At 41.9% G+C, this 20,318-nt stretch overlaps 1 protein-coding gene across 8 annotated transcripts in view; it reads left to right on the top strand.

Moving 5' to 3' along the window:
• Nucleotides 1-20,318, top strand: part of TENM2 (teneurin transmembrane protein 2) — a 1,200,689-nt gene that overhangs the window by 1,110,607 nt on the left and 69,764 nt on the right. For all 8 annotated transcript variants that reach the window (XM_090064279.1, XM_090064280.1, XM_090064278.1 and 5 more), the window contains one exon: nucleotides 1,734-1,880. In XM_090064279.1, coding sequence (XP_089920405.1) covers nucleotides 1,734-1,880 — 147 coding nt within the window. The remainder of the gene's footprint in view (nucleotides 1-1,733; nucleotides 1,881-20,318) is intronic.

Below are 20,318 nucleotides of genomic sequence, written 5' to 3' on the forward strand. Positions count from 1 at the left end.
ATTTCCATCACAGCATCCCTCGCTGTTTTCTAATAAAGGAACAGCCTACAACACTGTGCTTGGGTAATTAGCTAATTTCACTGTGTCCTTGTGATATTGGGGATATGAAATTGGAATAATTGGTTTATTAACAGCCACAGCTTAGGGTCAGTGTGGGACATACAAAGAGGTCTAATACATGCTGCTCCACACACAGCCTCCCAAATAGCACAGGGAGTGCTACTGTAAAGCAAAGGGCAAGGCTACCTTCAGGCTGAGAGTATAGTTTGCCAAAGAAGACGATGTGATAGTAGCCGCCTAGTCCACTCCCATCAAGACTTTCCACACTTACTGTGAGGAGCACTTCAGAAAGGTATCCCTTAATCACATTGTCTACCAGGATTGTTTTACTGTAATTAGAAGTAATATATACAAGAAATGTGATTTGCCCTACCAGACCAAACATTGATCCCTTCAGGTCTCACCTCTAACAACGGTCAGTAAATGATGTCCCAGAGGAAGGTGAGGGAACCCCCATTTACCCTGCAAAACTTTGTGGGGGGTAAAACTTCCTGCCCAGTTCCTACAGCAATAAGATTGAATACCAGAAGTGAGTACTCAGTGGTCTGTGGCAGTTATATAGATAGCAAAAGTTCATTTCAGACACTAGTGAGAAGGTTTGAAACACAATGGTCCGGTTTGCATCCCATATCAAGATCAGTTTATATATTTCCAGTGTGGAGCCTCAGTATATCTCTTCTGTTCTCTCCCATCAACCTATATGTAATATCCTAGAAAAATTTGTTCAATTGAATCTCCAGACTTCTCACCTACACGCTCAAATGAGGTGGATTAATGTGGATCAGATGTGACGTGTCTGCGTGTGTAGGGTCACCTAGGCTTCCCCCTTTATTGCTAGCTATCCATTCCTATTCTTTCATTCTGCTCAGGGAAGGGAATTTGTTTCTGTCCCTCTGATCTAGATGATTATTCAGACAGATCCAATTCCTCCTACTGAGACCTACAGGAAGTTGAGTGGCAGGACAAGTTGGCCCATTATTCAGGCTTTCTTTTTCAGGACAGATAGGCAGCCTAGCAGTAAAAATATTTCTGTCCCAATTCAGCTGTACTCCAAGTAATATGATTCTGACTATAGTCAGTCAAAAATATCCATCATTTGTGAGGTAAGCGTGCGGACATACCTTTCAGAACATGTTACATGCTGAATCCTAAGTAGCCTTAGTCGGAAGTAGCTGGGTCCTTAAAAGGTTCCATTTCAAAGCGACTGCTAAGGAAGAAGACTTTCAAAACAGTGTTACTGCACATTGTTTCTATTCCCACTTTGTGTAAAGAGAAGTTCTGGAGAATTCGATATAGTACTAAGAAAAAGACACAGGGCATGTTGTAACCCTTGTTTGAAAAGCCATTAATGTCAAGGGCAAGAAATAGGATTTAATCCAGTGTCAGCAAACTGCCAGTTCTTTGCATAACAATTAAGGCAAGATCCTTGAATTTAGGAGGAAACTGACACTAGGATTCATCTTTTTTTAACAAGAGGGAGAGAAATGTGAATTTAAGTATCATTTCCCACCTTTCCTACCACCAGACGCTTCCTGCATCCGGGCGGGCATTTGTCCCACCAGCCAGAGTTAAGCTTTTTGTGTGCACAGTGGTACTATTTCACCTTCCTCGAGTGTAGACTCTTAGTGTGAATCAGTGTTTCTTGTACTTATCTTCTTTGTTTCTTCAACCAGATGGCTGCCCTGATTTGTGCAATGGCAATGGGAGATGCACACTCGGTCAGAACAGCTGGCAGTGTGTCTGCCAGACCGGCTGGAGAGGGCCTGGATGCAATGTTGCCATGGAAACCTCCTGTGCTGATAACAAGGATAATGAGGGAGGTGAGCAAAAGTCTTCCAATTCCCAGTCCCTAAAGAACAGAGGGTTATATGCACTTTTGTCACGAGTCATTTTACTACAGAAAGACCCTCTCTCACACTATTGTCAAATGTTGTTGTTACATTTCTTTTGAAACAAATGAGATGGAGAAAGCTATGTCCTTGCAGAAAGATGGCGTGACCTGAACAGCCTGCGTTCGAAAACAAAGGGCTCAGGTCATCCCGACTATAAACCTTACTGAAGCCGATGGAGTTTATGCCAGAGATAAATATGGCCCAGAGTCTTAGAGTGCCTTTTTGCCCTCATATACGCGGGCTCTTGCCACCTGTGAATTATAAAATCACTTACTATGCATAAGTGCACGAGCAGAGCAGCTGATTTAGCAGGGTATTTGGCAACATGTTTTCACCTTTGTGCTAGGGGCCAGGGTCATGCTGTCATATACAAAGCCCATATGAGTCACTGCAGCTTGCTGTCATATTTCACAGCTCACGTAAAGAGCTTAAAGGGGCTGGATCAACTGTGCTGAACAAACATACGTATATGGGGTTAGAGCCTGAGGTCCTCATTCAGTTTTCATTCTTTCCTTACTCAGGCAAACTCTCGTTAAACGTAGGATTTGTTCTGTGCTGGTTTTCAAGGAGGGTTGCAGCATGTCTTGTTGTCCTGAACCGTCCAATTCAGAGTGAGGGGCGCTGGGCTAAAGCTGTACAACAGGAATTTCTAAATGAGGCGTCTCGGTCTTGTTTTGCCTGAAATAACTTTCTTGTTTTATTACCGCCTCTTGCCAGAAATCTTTTCAACTACTTTTCTTTCTTCTGACATTCATTATAAACAAAATAGCTCATGTAGCCTCTTCCTTGCAAGTCCTGTACTTCTCTTTGGTCCTCAGTTATTGTAAAGCTTACATCCATTGTTAGCTGATGAAATATTTCTTCCAGTGCATAGCTGAAAAGAAAATGCTTTGTGTTGTTTTCGAAACACCATTGTTTTCAGATGTGTTTAGATGCCTAAGTCAATGTTCATTGTTTAGATGCCTAATTCATATTTTTAGCTACAGAAATTGTTTTTAACCCCTGAATCAAACACGGGTTTTTTGATTAAACATCAACCAAACCTGGAATTTTTTCAATCCTTTTAGACCGGACTTTCAAAAGTCCTCAAACTAAAATGAAAAACTGAAATCTTTTGAAAATCTGTTCTTTGGGGAGAAATTCTGTAATCAAATACTACAGAAGAGCCTTTAGCAAATACACAAATAAGAGCATCATTTGTTATAGCTGAGATCTGAATCCAACTGTAATGATTGCTATTTCATCGTAAAGATTGATTCAAACCTTATTTTAACTGCCAAACTATACAACTAAGGCCTACAGGTAGTAACTAACCTCCCACATGACTGAACAGCCAAAAATACAAAACCTTGTAATGCTACTAATGATCTTTAATAAATTAAAAAGGAGCTATGTTCAAGACTTTTGTAGCAGGATTGATAGCTATTAATGAAAAAAATTAAAAGTGAGTATGTGGCAAATATAGGCCAAAAAATTTTAAAATATTGGTAATAATATTGAGGGGAAAGCTCTTAAAATGATTAAGGGAATGTTTTCATATAGGAAATAGCGTTTCTTGATATACTACTTATTTAATTTAGATAGTATTCTCCTCTTAAAATACAGTTGTAGGGCATTCAACGGTTCATCCCAGTTAAAAAATTACAAGCCTCAAAGACTTTGCTGACAGAAGGCAAAAAGGATGTATAAAATGCAGAAGTTTAATGACAGGTATATAATATTAATCATCACTATCAAGCAAGAAGTGTGATTTTTTAGTTCATCAGACTCACGGCCAAAGGGGAAAAGGTGTAGACGTCCTGTAAATGAGACCTATAAACCATCTGGCTTCTTATCATTTCCATGCATAGGCTATCTATACAAATATTGTCTAAATTCATGTGTTTTCTGTCTCTTCCATTTGTCCCCAGTTGTAATAGATTATAATGAACTGTGCTATCCGCTATAAGAGGACAGAAACATGAAAGCCTTTGTTTAAAGAGAGCTTTCCTATTTCATAAGTGCCAATTAGCCCTAATTCCAATAATATATGATAAACATTGTAAACTATTGCAGGCTTCTTTTAACCATCATATAGAATTATCATTATTTCCCTGAAATAGAATTGTATAAGGAAGGTTAACTACCTATAAGGCTATGCATATCTATATAAGTCTGTATTTAGACATTGATGAAACTTTTAAGGTAGGTAAAACTCAAGGTCAGGTTCACATTGTACAAGAAGAATCAATCCGTGTCATAAAGAGCTCACATTCCATATAGTCAACAGAGCCAGTGGAAGAAGGGTAATATTATTTGCATTTTGCAGATGTGGTACTGATAGCTAGGTCATGGACAGACTTATTTTTGTAGCGATGCAAACATCCTTGTAAAGGAGAAGACAGATGTGCACAAAATGGCAGAAGCGCTGCAGAAATGTTCCTAGATGAAGCAAGAACTTCTGTGTAGTGCTGAATTTTGTGGCATCTGTGCATTGCACCATAGCACTTTAATGGTGTTCTTACTCCCCGATATCTCACTGCACTCTGCTCTTCCCCCTCCCTGTGCTCCAAGAAGCGGGAAGGAGAGTACACAGCCACTGCCTCCTCCCTCACTGGCCTGCGCCCTCCCCCTGCCCTGCACAGAACTAGGCTGTCAGTGAATACAGGACCTGTACCAGGCTTGCTTGAGGTGAACAGAGCTGCTACCCAGCTGGAGCCAGACTGTCAAAGGGGCTGATCCCCTGTGACCCTGGCCTGGCACTCATTAGCAGCCTGCTCCCAGGTGGGCTGCAGTTGTCACTGAGCATGATACTGAGACCAGGCCCACCTGTGGTGAGTACAGCTACCAGTCCCAGTCCCATTCCCAGTCTCAGGCTGGAACTCCAGCTTTGCTCACTAAGCATCCTGGCAAGTAGCAGGCTCCTTGTGGGAGAGGTTAGGAGGGCAGAACAACCCCCTATTGCTGTTTGGCCAGACTGTATGCCACTAATGCCTTCATGGTGACTACATAGTGCTCGAGACGGGATCTGCATATCTGTCTGCCCCTCCTACCAATACAGTTTTGTAGCTCCTCAAAATGATACAGCACTTACAGCACCAAGTATTTGCCTATCCATACCCCTAGAGATATTAGGGCTGGAAAGACACAGTACCCACAACTGGGGCCAGATATTTCAGGATTGTTTTGCATCCAGCAGCCCCTTTTAGGTGCTGAGTGATTTTGAGAATCCAGAAACAACACTGAGCTGACTAAATGTGATCTGGATTCTTGTGACAGTTTGGTGCTAACTATGTGTAGCTGGCACCATGGAAAGTCTTCCTGTTTTAGAAAGTACACACCACATGACTCGAGGTTGTGCAAGGAATTTGTGGCAAAAAGAACCATATCCCTGGAGCCCTCGTCTGGTGCTTAAATCAGAAGATATTTTCTCTCCATTAGCTTTATCCGTATTAAATTCTATAGAACTTTTCCAGAAGAGGGTTTGAGGAGATATTCACTATTTATTGGCTCTATCTACGTTGCTATACAGAGTCCATTATTAGGATACGTATAACCTTTCTCATAAATGCATTTATCTAGCCAGCCACCTATTTATCTATTTATAGAGCTACCATCATAACAACAGGTAAGCAGCTGCCCTGATTTTCTTACTATCCCATATTCTCCTCTACGTGAATAAGTTGACTACAAGTTGAATGTATTCTCATTTTTTCTCCCCTTCAACTGTTTTTAATATGGTTGTAGCTGAGTTCTGGCTTTTTAAGTGAGCATGTTTCTGGTAGTGTTGAAGGGATGTTGTAGCCATGATAGTCCAGGAAATAAGCAAGAAGCAAGAATTTTTCTGGGTGATATCCTTTACTGGACCAACTGCATGGTTGAGATAGACTTAGACAGGCTTTTAGGTATTACAGTACACTTCCTCTGGTCTCCAAGATCTGATGACAATACCCAAAAGCTTGTCTAAGTCTATCCTAACCAAGTAATAGATCCAATAAATATATGACCCACAAAAAATCTCACCTCTCGCATACTGGGTGCATCTACACAAGATGCTTTACTGTACAGTAGAGCAAAATACTGTGTAATAAACATGTCTACGTGTATAGACTGTTACTGCACAGTAATTTTCTCTACTCAGCAGTTAATTTGCTACCTGCATATGCAAGTAGAAAATTAACTGCCACGTAATTACTGGGTAGTAAGGCACATGCAGATGGCTGACAGGAGTGGGAGATTGCTCCCTGCCTCGAGGAACTCCCTGCTGCTGGGGCAGCTGTGCCACCAGAGCCTGGGGGGGGAAACAATGTCCCCCTGTCCCCTGGGAGATTGCTTCCTGCCCCACTCTGCAATCATGATCCTGGAGTGGGGGCAGGGAGCTCCCTGCACAGGGAGAGTTCGCTGCTCAGCGTGGGGCTTGCTGGGAACTGTCCCGGTCTGGGGCAGGTCTTAGCCCTGCAGCTTTTTCCCAGCCCCATGCTCCGATCTGGCAATCAAGGCATGGGGCTTGGAAGAGGCTGTGGGGGAGGAGCAGTTCCCAACCCTCTACCCCTATCTGCCAGTGGAGCAGCTGGCAGCGAGTTAGCTATGAGCCGGAGGCTCACTGCTAGTCGCCCCGTGGAAGGATCGGGGCTGGGCGCTGGGACCTGCCCCTTCCCAGCAGCTTTTTCCAAGTCCCCTGCCCCTGACTGGGGAGCCGGGGTCAGAAGGTCCCTGCTTCCGGGGCAGGGGAATATTGTCCCCGCCCAGGCTCTGCGACCAGAGAGCCTGCCCTGGTAGTAGGCAGCTCCCAGGGGTAGAGAGTAATCTCCCAGCCCCTGCCAGAAGACAACTGTCTCGTGGCCCCATGCTCCTTGCCAGCCCCTGAACTAGCAGTCAGGGGGAACCTAGAGTTCCCCCTGGCTGCTGCTGCGGTGCAGGGCCAGAGCGGGTGGGAACAAGGTGCTGTCAGGAGTAGTAAATCTGCTCCCAAATGGGCACACTTGTTAGATGCCTGCCCAGGATGGGTTTACTCCTGAGTAAATTACTTCGAAGTAAACCCATCCAGCAGCATTTGCACATGTACATGCACCCACTGTTTCTTATTATTCTGTGTTTGAATTCTGGTTAATCTGTGATGGAAATTTCTCATGCTTCTCATGCAAGTATAGTGCTTTTAATTTAATACATTTGGTATTATCTGTAAGGTTGTTTAGTATATTTTTTGAGGAGATGTTTTTTCCCTCCTGCACATAATTATTTCTCTCAGAGCACTGTGTTCCTTTTCCTTTCTTTCATCTCTAACAGCTAGGGGATTAAGGATTCCCTGACACTTATGAGGAAGATATCAGAGTATATGATGCAACTGGTTTGCTATAGACTAGACTCAAGGCACCCATTAGTAGACTCAAGACACCTCTCAGAAAATGCCAGCTCTTAGCTTTCACATGTTTTTTGTGCAACAGAGCAAAAAATAATAGAGCAATTATTCTGTTGCAAAGAACTCAAAAGGGCAACAACAGGTCAAGATGTTTTTGACACTGTGGGGCGCATCCAGATGAGCACCCATGTGCGTTTCCCTCTGGACAAATAGCAGTGGCACATAGTTGTACCACTGCTGCTTCTTTGTCCCCAGATAGTGCCTATGTGCACACACTCTGGGGCCCAGCAAGTTGCCCCAGTGGAGAAGGGGAGGCTGGGATCAACACCTGGGCTGGCCCCAGCAGCCTTACCTGGGGTCTTGGGGACTTCCCAGGGCTCCAACAGTGGTGATCCAGCAGCAGAGAGCCTGGCCAGCAGCGGGAGCACAGCTCCAGCTGGCCAGGCACCCATTGTGGGCAGTGCACAGTGCCACTACATGCGCTGCCCCACTTTTTTCTAGTGGAGTTTTTTTTAGACACCAAGATCTCACAATGTCATAACCACCCTTCTTGCCCCTGTGCGGCATGTGCAGTGTGTGGCACCTCAGATGGGTCTGCAGTGCCACACACTACACATACATGCTCATTTGGATGTGCCCATGGATTTCTATTTGAACTCTCTGGGTTTATCTTGTGAATCATGTGTAAGTGTTTGCAAATCTAACAGCTCTAATGTTGCACCGCACCCTGCATCACCCTTAAAAGCATCTTGCAGCACCCTTGTTGAGAACCAATGCTACAGAGAAACAATCAGTTGCAGCCCACATGATGTAACCCACAGCATTAACTAGGCTGGATTTTCCTGTAAGTTCTCAAATCAAGCCATATCTTCACTCTGTGGGTGCCAGTGGTTGTTTTTAATGATGATTCTAATGGGACTAGAATTTATCCATTTGTCTTATAATCTATTTTAAATTATAACATGATTTCTAAATCAAATCAAAGTGTGGACGATTATAGTGAATATTTCACTTTTTAAAAGATTAAATTTAATGGTCCCTCAGATGAATTAGTCCTAGAAGTGGTACATTTGTCCTTGTCTTGTTAGGAGTTTTGCATGATTATTCTGTTTTGCCTCTATTATTATGTCTTGCACTCATGGGAACTCTGTGGCCAGAACTGCAAAAGTGAAGTGGGCTTCTAGGATATCAGAGGATGTCTCACAGGTTTGAACACTTTTTGACAGAATCCAAGTGTGGCCCTGAAAAATGCACAAGTTAGATCACATCCAGATTTGCTTAACTAGTTCTTTTTTCTAAACCTGTTAAGATCCACAGTGGTGCTGAGACATTTTGCGCAGAAAGTTTCAAAGGGAGGGCTATTTTTAAATGTGTTTAGAAAGAAGTCTGATTAAAAACATGCTTTTGGAGGTGGGGGGTATAACTCCCTTTTAAAACCTTCCCCTTTAAAATCTTTTTCCATGACAGTGATTTTAGTTCTCTCTCTCTCTTTTAAAATCATTTGAAATATATTAAGGTATTAATTGTGGCCACTTTTAAATCTAATCCTCTTCCTAATCAAGGCCTTGGTAGCTTAATAATTATTAAGCATTTCTGGGCAGATTATAAATAGTTCTTTGAGATTTTATGTTGAACCAAAGAGTCATATAATTGTGATTAAATATATGATCTCCCTAAAACAACTTGCATAACTATTTAAATCACCATGGATTTAATTTGGGGAATAAGGAATTAGAGACAAGATTTAAAGGGATGGTGAGAAAGGGTACTTTTACTTTAAGTTCATATTTATTTTGACTTCCTGTGTTACATGAGCAGTTAGATTGTGTACAAGCCTATTCAGCACTACCATTCCTCTTCAATTTTTTTGACCTCTAATAATTGGGCTCCTTCTAAATTCTGAAATGTCTAGTCAGATTTTACCGTAGGCCTCATAGCACCTAGAGGCAAACCTGTCACTGTAATGCAAAGCAAAACCCTTGTCTCTTTCCAAGGCAGCTAGTCTACTTGGGCCTTCTGTAAACCACTGCACTCAGGATAAAATTCACCCCCTCAGAGGGGTCCTCATCTCTAGCCTGATGGCACAAAAATTCTGGAAGTTAATTTATCCACGATGCTGCCAAAATCAATTTTTGGTCTTCAATACCAGTTTCCTCCAGTGAGTATTCCAAAGCCACATAGCAACTCTGAGTGCTTTCACGTGTACTGGGGATACATAAGAAAGTGGCGGTAAGCATTTTTAGAGTAGTAGGTCTCAAACTTTTTTGGGTTGCATAACCATTTTAGAACTTGTTTTGCTGCTGCACACCCCTCGAGTCTGTGTTATGGATAACCGATAAAGCAATGCCTTATATCACCACAGCTACGTTGTAACCTCTCCAACACCCTAATACATACGGAGTTATTCTGCATTTATGGTTTTTCTTCGCTTGCCTCAGTTTATATTTCCGCTCTCCCTCCTGCTTTCCCATTCCCTTTGCTTTCACATGCCCTCTACTTCACCCCATAGCTCCAGTTCTCCTGTGTATAAAATGTCGGATTTCCCTATTGCTACCCATTGCTTAGAAATCTACAATAGTGGTCCAGTATTTTAACTGCTGGAGCATCTTGTACTTCCTGCCTGCCATTCATTGCCTTGCAGCCAATCAAGAACTGGAATAGTCTGCAGAGAGTTTGGGATTTGTGCTTCTTGTAAACTCTAGAGATTTTATAAACGGGATTATATTTATCATATGCATATCATTCTAAGGATTTAGCATGGAGGCACCCAAGTCTGAAAATGCTGGTCTTAGTTTAGTTTCACAAGTTGTGAAATGTGGACAGGAATTTGTATGCTCCCCACAAAGAGACAGCAAGGATTACGTGGCGACGTGGTTAGAAGAGTATAAAGCCTTAGGCAAAAATGTATATATTAGGAACTCTTTAGTCTCATGGGTATCTTTACACATGCTCTGGGGTGGAGGGGAGAGGCATTTTGATTAGAGCAGCTCTTAAGAACCGCTCTAATTAAAATGATTGCAGCATCTTACGTATTCAGCATCCTGCTCTTCAAGATAGTGGCAGGGGTGTTTTAACTAAAGCTTATTCGACAAGCTTTAGTAAAAGCACCCCGGCCACCGTTTTGAAATGCAGAGATGCTGAATACATGTGACACCGAGGCTGCTGGAGCGTTCTGGTTAGAATCCTCCAGCTGACTCGAATAGTCAACTTAGTTAATCAAGTCTGCTCCAACGTGTTGTAATTAGAACACGTCAGAGCAGGCATCGGGCACATGTTTAGGTGCCCCATGTTATTTTGGTCAGTGTGTGCTGTCTTACTCATTGATTTTGATTTGTATCTTTGTTTTTCCTTTTTAATTTGGGACTTATAAAATGCTGAAAACATTGCAAAGTATGAAAAGCATTCTTAAGTACTAAAATGCCCACCAAAGCCTGGTATAGAAAGGAAATGTTTCCGTTGGGTTCAGTTCTCTATGCTGTGGAGATTTCCTACTGCAGCTGGCATTGATCAGTGGAGAAGTGAGGATCAATTTCACTTTGAGTCCCATCATTCTTGCTGAATTTTCTACTAAATCTGAATTCTCTGATATTGCAGGGGCCTTAAGAAAGACCTCCATCCTTATCTGAGCCAGAAATCCTAACTTCATGCAGCACTAGTTCTTTCTTCCCAGGTCTTCTCTCCTGGTCTCTTCTCTTCCTTCCCTTCTCTGACTTCTGTACTTCAAACTGCATTCTTTCCTCTGGTCTTCCTTTCTGTCATACTGCCTGAAAATCTCTAATACCATCTCTTATGAGTGAGCCCTCCAGAAGTTTCCTTCCCCTAAAGCCAAACTGCAGCTTGTCATGTGTGCCTAACCAAGATGAGGAAGAAGGTACAACTAGTTTCTTTCTTCCTCTGAACCAATGCAAGAGGTGGCAATAATGTTTGTGCACCCCAAATTCCACAGTTTGGAAAGTCATCTAATGTTGGTGGCTAAACTGTTCTTCTAGGGGATGGGTGAAAATCAGCCATTTCCAGAATAAATGTGATAGGGAAAATATTATATACCCCTTCTATTAGCTGTGCTCCCTTCCCTACACCTACTCTGGAGGCATTATGCTTTACACAGTGTAATAATCCCCTCCTTCACAATTTACAGTTTAGAGTCTAAATTATATCCTCAAATAATTGATTAGCTCCTCGATCTTAACTTAACCCTTAATTTCCTTTCTCATTTTATAATAATTTACTTATTTTATAGTACTTATTCTTTTGGCAGGAAGGAAAAGCAGAAGAGATGTATCAATCAACCCTATGCAAAAGAAAATATTGAAAGAGTTGAGGAGAAGGGCTTATGTGAAGCCTTAAGGATGACTAGAGTTGTACTGGCAAGGTCATTCAAAATAGTGAGGTCTGACTTCTGCTGCTTGCTTTATACCCAAATCAATGTATTTTGTATTGGAGCAGGAGTAGAGAAAAACAGGGAGTAGATAACTAAACGTCTAATTGGACCATGCTAAACTACCGGAGTCAGGGCATAGCTTCACTGAGAAGCTTCATTCTTTGTATTCTTCTAGTTGATTGATCCAAAAAAAAAGCCCATAATGACAGGTGCAACATAAAGCAGTAAGTTGAATTGAATCAAATGAGTTTGTTTTAGGGAAACCAGGAAGTTTTTCTTCTTTTGTTTTTCAAATTCCTGCCCAGGTAAGTTCTAGTTTAGTGACACAGGGCCAGCTGTCAACCCTCTATGTGTGAATGTGCTATGCCACTTGAGAAAGGTGTACACATTTCAGAGGGCAGATCTACCCCCTCAGTCTGTTATTGTATAGCTGTAGCGTAACTACAAAATGTAGTCAGTGATAATTCTGCTTGGCGCAATAGACTTAAGATAGTCAAGGTCACCTATATGCTCAGGTTTGAGTTGTCTCCAATTTAAAGATAAAATGCATTTCTAGAGCAATTTGCTGTTCTGTGTGGTGCACTTGACCATTGAAAGGTTACATGTTTGGTTTTTCTTAGAAAAAATCATCTCTGAAATTAAAGAAAAAAGACAATAAAAAAATAGAAAGGATCTTGCCCTCTTTCAGTAAGCATTTGGACAAGCTTTGCTTTTAGAGAATTACAAATCCTGTGATTTGATACTGCATCAGGCTCATGACATTTAAGATAATACAAGTATTTCACAGCACAAAAGCAAATCATGTAATTTAGCTTGCCTCAACAAGCACTGCCTCAGCAGGGGTCTCTAATTCATCACAGACAAAAGATTTTATGAGGTTCTCAATATAAAAACCCACAATACCATGTGAGCAGAAAGCCTCTCCAGCACCAATACAATGAGCAGTGTATGCAGTCATTTTTAGAATACCTGATGCAATGAATATTTGAAATCTGTTGATAATTTTTGGGGGGGGGAGGATGTTGTTCAAACTTTTAATAAACTTGAAGGCGCTCTGTGTATCTAGGCTGAATTTTAAACATTTTGGAAGTGTTAATAAATCTGCATGTATGATCTTTTTTTTTAACTTAAATGACACAGGCCCTTTCCCTTCTCAAAGGCCACAGCTACATGAGACACTTACTGCACAGTAGCTCGTTACTTCTGCACAGTAACATTACATGACATGAACTGTGATGCAATGTGACTGCACAGTAGTAACAAGCTACTGCACAGTCAGCATCACCAGGAAGCCATGTGGGGATGCTACTGTGGAGTAATACTTGGGTATGCAAATACTAAATGACTGCACATTAACAACTGGGCAGTCACCATCTTGTGTAGATGTGGCCAGAGCATCTACATAAATAATAACTAAATGCTTTATATATAAAATCTTCTGGTGGGGTAAATTACTATGTGATTATACAGCTCATAGGGAAACCAAGGCAGAGATATTAGGCAAGTCCCATTTCATTTGTATGCAACCAAGTGCTACTTCATTGCACCAAAATGTCACTCACGTGACTATCTTTGGACATGTCAATAGAGCTTAGGAACATAGAGGTGAAATAGGATGTGAGGCTTAATGACTTCATATTTCAGTATTTCTACAGGTATTAGTAGCTATCTGGTATAGGTAGGAGTCAGGCATGTATGCTCTTACAGATCTGTTCATGGACAGCATTTGGGCACTGAATTCCCATGTTCCAAGGCAGAGCGTGGATATGGAGTATGAATTTAAGGAAAAGCATGAAAAAGTCTTCAGGAGCCTGTGGAAAAGCTGGATTAGAGGCATGGCTACGTTGGCAGCCACAGCTAGGATAGCTCTACAGCCTTCTGTTCTTCTTTCACTCTGATGCTTGTATTATATGTTGCTTTCCTTTGACTGTTTGAATTCTGGGTTGCACAGGTGCTCTCAAAGTAGGCACAGAAACTATAGCTCATTGGCCTATGATGCTTCACACTGGCTGGTAAAGCTAACCCCTGCTAAAGGAACTTTTCAGCACTGCAAGAGCAATTTCACCTACACATTTTGTCATTGGGGCCACTCTGCTTCTCTCTGGGGTTATGATTTGAACTCTGTCTTCTCCTGAAACATAGTCTGGCCTCTGGTGGAGGTCTGAAGGTGTTGGAGCATTCAGCTTGGCCCCCAGCAAGTTTCTGTCACACTTTATAATGGAAATATATTTATATAAATTCTTATAATTTATACAGAGTCTCTTCAGCTTGGCTAAGCACCAGGCAACAGGGGGGAAATGAGTCTGCAAATACCTGATGTCTGTTAACAACAAGAATGGAGAGGAATTATTTAATGTGATACATGCAGGTCTAACCAGTAGTAATAAGATCAAGCTATGGAAGTGAAAATTTAGGCTGGATTTGAAGAAAAAGATCCCTGATTTTCATTAGGTTGTGGAATACTTTACATGGGGAGAGTGATATGCTCCTAAACAGGACTAAACTAAAATATGCATGTATAGACGCACCCTGTGAGAAATAATCCTCCACTGGTAGGAGAAAAAGGTAATCTGATGAACGAGGATCATTCTCTGCGAACCAGGTAATTTGTCCATATAGTGAGAAAAGAAGCTTCTGCCCTCAGGGCTTACAGCATATGTCAATACGGGACAGTACAGCACAGTGGAGAGAGAGCCCAGGTAGTCTGTCCTTTTATAGCAGCAGAGATTTTGGCCCTAAACCTTATACTACCTTATTAATATTTAAAGTATCCATATACATACACAAAGAGAGAAAGCAAGCAAGCAAGAGAGAATGTAATGTGTGTGTGTGTATACATAGTCTCAAACACAAATACAACTGAATATATTGTTCTGAATTTAAGAAAGGAACATTGGTTGAGTCAGAGTCATTAGTGACCTATGCTCTCTCTTTCAAGTAGTGAACATTATAAATTGCACATCAGTTCTTGGCAAAGTTTGTGCTGTCACCATCACTAACACATTTTTGCAAGGACATTGAAATGTCTGTACAAACCAGCCCCAAGTTCCAGTGCAGTAGAATCAGTAGGGACTGTGTCACTGTGAGTTTATATTTTGGCTTTTGTCTTTAGGTCATGCTATAAATACATAAGTAAAAGGAACAATCTTGGTTTCTTCTATTTGCTAGTATAAAATTAGTTCTTTTTTATGTTCTGTGGCAGAAAATCTTCCGTAACAGACCTGTAAAGTCCTGCATGCAACTCTACTCAGCTTAGCCTCAAGTGGTGAATATGGCCATACGTCAAATAATAAAGGGAGTTCCTCATAAAGTAAGAGGAGAGGAGCTCCTTTAGATAATATTGGTGAAAAACCTTACTGCATCTTTCCGTGTGTTCAAGGACAGAGACATGATATGAAAAAACAGCTCTTGGAAAGTCATCATGTTTTTTTTCATTCTAACTGTATCACTCAGTAGAGAAAGGAAGTCAACAGTGAGGGGTCCTGTATGGTCAGCAGTGCAGATATCACTATCTCTGCTGGACACTTGTTAGGCCTTGCAATGAGGAAATCGATCAAGAAAGGGAAAACAACACCAAATCACTCCAGAAACACAAAATACACTAGTGCACAAGTGATTCTTTTGTTTACATTTAATATATTAAAATTCTAGTTTCATGGAGCAAAGTTAGAGCTGCAAAAATGCATATGTATTGATTAACGATAGGCAAAGGTAATGGATATGTTTGTTAACAAAAAGTGAAGTCTTAAAAATGAACACAATTGTCACTTAATCTGTTGCTGAAAAGGCTTGGTAATTTGGAAAAACCAAGAGTAGCAATGAAGAGCTAATCTTGTGCTGCCAGTTTAAATCAAATCAGAGCCTCCTATTTCCTCCTCTGCTGGGTTAAAGCCAAGTCAAGAGTACTTTCAGTTATTTCAGTCTTACTTTTAAATTGTTGGAAAGGATTCAACAGCATGTTGACACCCATATACAGTAGTTTCCCCTGGTGTGCAGGCAAGAGGGTTTCAGAACTCCAGTAACTAGGCATTGCATCTTTTAACTCTGACAGGTCCACTGTAAAGATCAGTGGTACTTTAAGGAAACCAATTAAAGTTTCTTTCACTGCATTACGAATAAAAAGTGCTGAGTGCTGTCTTAAAGGCCCAGAACCTGACAAAAGCCTGGGATACAAAGTTAAAACAAAAGAAAACTACTATATAGTAGTAACAGATGAAGTTTATTGCAAAGTTCTCTGTTACAAAGTTAAATCATTATGACAGCTGTTATGTTAGGCAACTAACTCTAATAGGGTTGATTTGGTAATAAAAGTGTTTATTGGCAGAAGCTGACAAATCTTCCCATTTTCCTTTAAATGGCATTTAAAAATAGATAAACACCAATGGAATTATGTACACTTTTATCCCTGTGAATGCAGATGGTCAGGAAATGAGGTTACTGGCTGGCAAATTTTGGCATAAATGGAATATAAATTCCCAAGCATCTTCATTCTTGAGATAATTCAAAGAGATGAGTTAAATGCAGATAGTGCACTGCCTATATAGGCAAGCAGAATGCCTGTTATGCATTCAAAAATAGTCATCAGTGAGACTCAGATGTGAAAAATTAGGGCCTAGGGGCTAGCCCCATGCTCCCAAAGCTGGATCACTGCTGCTAGAGCCCTAGGAGGTCCCCAGGACCCCAGGTAGGTCTGCCGGAGCCAGCCCAGGTGCTGGTCCCAGCCTCCCTTACCTGACCTGGGGCAATGTGCCACATGCCAGAGTGTGTATGCAGGAGTATTTCCTGGGGATGACTAGCAGTGGCACAAATATGTGCTGCTGCTAGTTGTCCCTGGGGAATGCACCTTCCTGCTCATGGGGTTATGCCCAAAGGGACCATCTTGATAGTCTAGGAGCACATAGGATCACCACTGTCCCACAGCCTTCAACTTTGAAATCTTCACATGTATCCAGTTGTTGGCACTGGATTTGTGACCCAGATACCTTGTGCCGGGTGGACCCAAACCCTCAGACCAACTATGACTTCTTTCATTTGATAATAGGCAAATTGTATTGATACACAAAGATGGCAAATAAGGATAATGCAGACACAGAAAACAAAATAATCCCCCCGCCCACCCAGTTCTATATCTACTAGTCCTAGGGGTGTCACAGAGGGAAGGTAGCCTGGCCAGTATGTGAGCTTCACCCTGTTGTTCTTTCTTGACTGTCAGATGTCAGCAGCCTAAAGATCAAGAGCTGAGGCACACCGCCCCCCAGTGGGGTGGATGAGATGGGCTGCTGGTGTGCCCTCTGTCCATAGTGGCCTTGGGTTCCCCCCTCGGGGGGTTGCTTCTAGGATTGCTTCCTCAATTTTTGGAAAAAATTATCACAGAAACCATTCTTGACAGGCAAACATAAAGCAACATTCTGAGGAATAGCTGGCACGGGTTTGTAATGGGTAGGTCTTGCCTGACCAATCTCATTTCCTTCTATGACCAGGTGACATATCACCTGGACAAAAAGGAAGTGGTTGATGTCAAATATTTGGACTTTAAAAAAGCCTTTGACCACCTAGTGTCCCATGATGTCCTCATGGAAAATTTGGCCAAATGTGGCCTCAACTACTTCACAGTCTGATGGCTTGGGAACAGGCACTAAGGTCAGACCTAGACAGTGTTAGTTGACGGAACCAAATCAGCAAGACACTCAGTGACTAGTGGCGTTCCCCAAGGCTTCATTCGTGGACCTATACTCCTTAATGTCTTTATAAACCATCTGGACACTAGTGTCAAAAGCAAACTGGCCAAGTTTGCTGATGACACCAAATTTTGGGGAAGAGTGTCCACACTTGAGGATAGGCTGCTGTTCCAGGCCAACCCTGATAGGCTTGCAAGGTGGGCAGATAAAAACCTGATGGTATTCAACATGGAGAAATGCAAGGTGCTCCACCTCAGAAATAAAAACCCGTATCACAGTTAAAGGCTTGGCAATGCTACACTCACTAGCACCGTGACCGAAAGAGACTCGGGGGTCATGATTGACCACAAGATGGATATGAGCCACCAATGCAATACCGCAGCTGGCAAAGCAAACAAAACTGTGGCTTGCATCTACCGATGCTTCTCGAGCAAGACCCAAGATGTCATCCTCCCACTTACTTGACCTCGGTGAGCTGCAGATGGAGTACTGCACCCAATTCTGGGCTCCATAATTTAGGAAGGATGTGGAAAAGCTTGAAAGACTCCAGAGGAGAGCCATGTACCTGATCAGAGGGCAAGAGAAGAGGCCTTATGAAGAGAGGCTGCAAGCTAGAGGACTCTTCAGCCTGGAGAAATGCAGGCTCAGGGGTGACTTGGTGACAGCCTATAAGTACATAAGGGGTGTGCATCAGGATCTGGGGGAACACCTGTCCACCAGAGCACCCCAGGGGATGACAAGGTCCAATGGTCACAAACTCCTGAAAAACTGTTTTAGGCTGGTCATAAGGAAAAACTTCTTTACTGTCCAAGCCCCCAAGGCCTGGAACAGACTCCCCCCAAAGGTGATGCAAGCACCTACTCTGGACGCTTTCAAGAAACATTTGGATGTTTACCTTGCTGGGGTCCTCTGACCCTAGCTGACTTCCTGCCCCTTGGGCGGGGGGCTGGCCCCAGTGGTCTTATGAGGTCCCTTCCAGCTTTAATGTCTATGAAATCTATTAAATCGTTGATTGGTCTTCCTGTGACCATCATACTGTCCACCTTCTGTCCTGTCAGCTTATTCCTTATTTTCCCAAACCCATCACATGCACAAATCTTAATTTGGTCATTTACCAGTGTCTTTATTTGGCCATGCCCTGAGGTCATAATTTGGTCCATCCACCAAAACCAGAAATCCCAGGGGCTCTGCAGTTCATCACTGTGGCCTAGCCAATGCTGCAGAGTCCTTTATCTCTGTTATGGGTACACTGTTCATGTTTTTAATTTTCCAGGATGAGCATACCTGCTTGTCCATTGGCCTCAGGCACAGTGTCTGCCTTGAAGGCTGTGAACCTTTGTCACAAACAGGCTTTTAGAAATCAGTTAACCCTGGCCACCCTTGCACCTATTTCTAATGCATATCTACTCTACCTACAAGCCAACTCCTAAAAGCAAACCTTGAGAAATAATTTTCTAACCATCATCCAGGGCCATGCTATTTCCATTGGCATTCTGCGAATGTGAATGACAGTGAAGTTCAGCCAGTTACATCAGTCCAGCATAGAATCATAGAATCATAATAAATTAGGATTGGAAGGGACCTCAGGAAATCATCTAGTCCAACCCCCTTTCAAAACAGACCAACCCCAACTAGTTCATTGCAGCCAGGGCTTTGCTGAGCTGGACCCTGAAAACATCCAAGGATGGAGATTCCACCACCTTTCTAGGTAACCCGTTGAGTCTAGCATATTGTTTTCATTTTCCTTTGAGTTTTTTTTCCCTCTTATATTTTGATGAATTTTCTGTAAATTACTCAATGTGTCTAACCATATTTTTATATGCATAACAACTTTATATATACTAGATATGGCCACTCTGATCTTGGAGAAAATCCATTGTTTAAACTTTTGCTTTTGGTTTGTGTGGAAGGCTGTAGCCTGGACTTAAGTCATCCCCCATTGAAGTCAGTGGAAAATGGAAATAACTTCTACATGCATCTGTCATTCACTCCTTACTATTTTTTTCTTCCAAAACAGAACATTTTGGGAATTCAAAACCACCTTGATCATTGTCTTTTAGTAATGCTGCCCTTGACTTCTCACAGTAATAAAGCTTCACACTGGCCTAAAATACTCATTAAACAAAATGTCCTTGCTTTCATATGAGGAGTACTAACATATCTGAATTGACCTGATGAGGATAATGAATTTAACATGATAAGAATAATGGGTTGCAGTTATCTTCTATGATGTGTAGCAGTATTTAATTCCCTTTAAATTACCATGAAAGATGTACTCATGTAATGGAGTCATAGCTGGAGTTTGTTTCCAACCGCTTTTTATTCTTTTCAAAGTTACTGTGGGACAGTATAAATTAGAATATATTAAAAAAGCAGATGTGCAGACAAGCAGATTATGTGTATATTTAACATTAGGTTACTGGACACTTTTAACATATTTTCAGAACTCTGGTGTGAAATTTGTATATTCACACACAACACACACACACATTTGTGAAATTCATCCGTTATCAAAGGAAGCATATGCTGGTTTCTTGCTGGTATTGAATGGAGATGTTTTTAGCCTCCCAGGTCCTGAACTGGCAATTCAGAACAGTTTGATTGCCTGCTTGATTGTTTGCGAGATAACTGTAAGATTGGCAGTGACAGGGTAATTTACTGAAGATTGCAATGTCAGACTATATCCAAGGGGGCTTGCTGGCATAAAGATGTGATTCTCATGACTGACAGGCCACTGGGAGATTGGTGTGCCAATTTAAAGTTCATGGTCTTCGGCTGCAGGAGCCCATAATCGTACTGCATGATGAGGTCATTATAGACATAACGTATGCTCACATACAGTAACAGGCATAGCAAAAATGTGCAATAGCTTGAGAAGACAAACATAAGTTTGTCAAAGGGAGTAATTTCTATCCTATGTTTTGCTTCTGCTATTTCTAATGTGTTGATGGGATTCTCTTGACTGACAG

This window comes from Crocodylus siamensis, chromosome 10, assembly GCF_052110815.1.
Source record: "Crocodylus siamensis isolate JL-2025a chromosome 10, ASM5211081v1, whole genome shotgun sequence".
Classification (NCBI taxonomy): domain Eukaryota; kingdom Metazoa; phylum Chordata; order Crocodylia; family Crocodylidae; genus Crocodylus; species Crocodylus siamensis.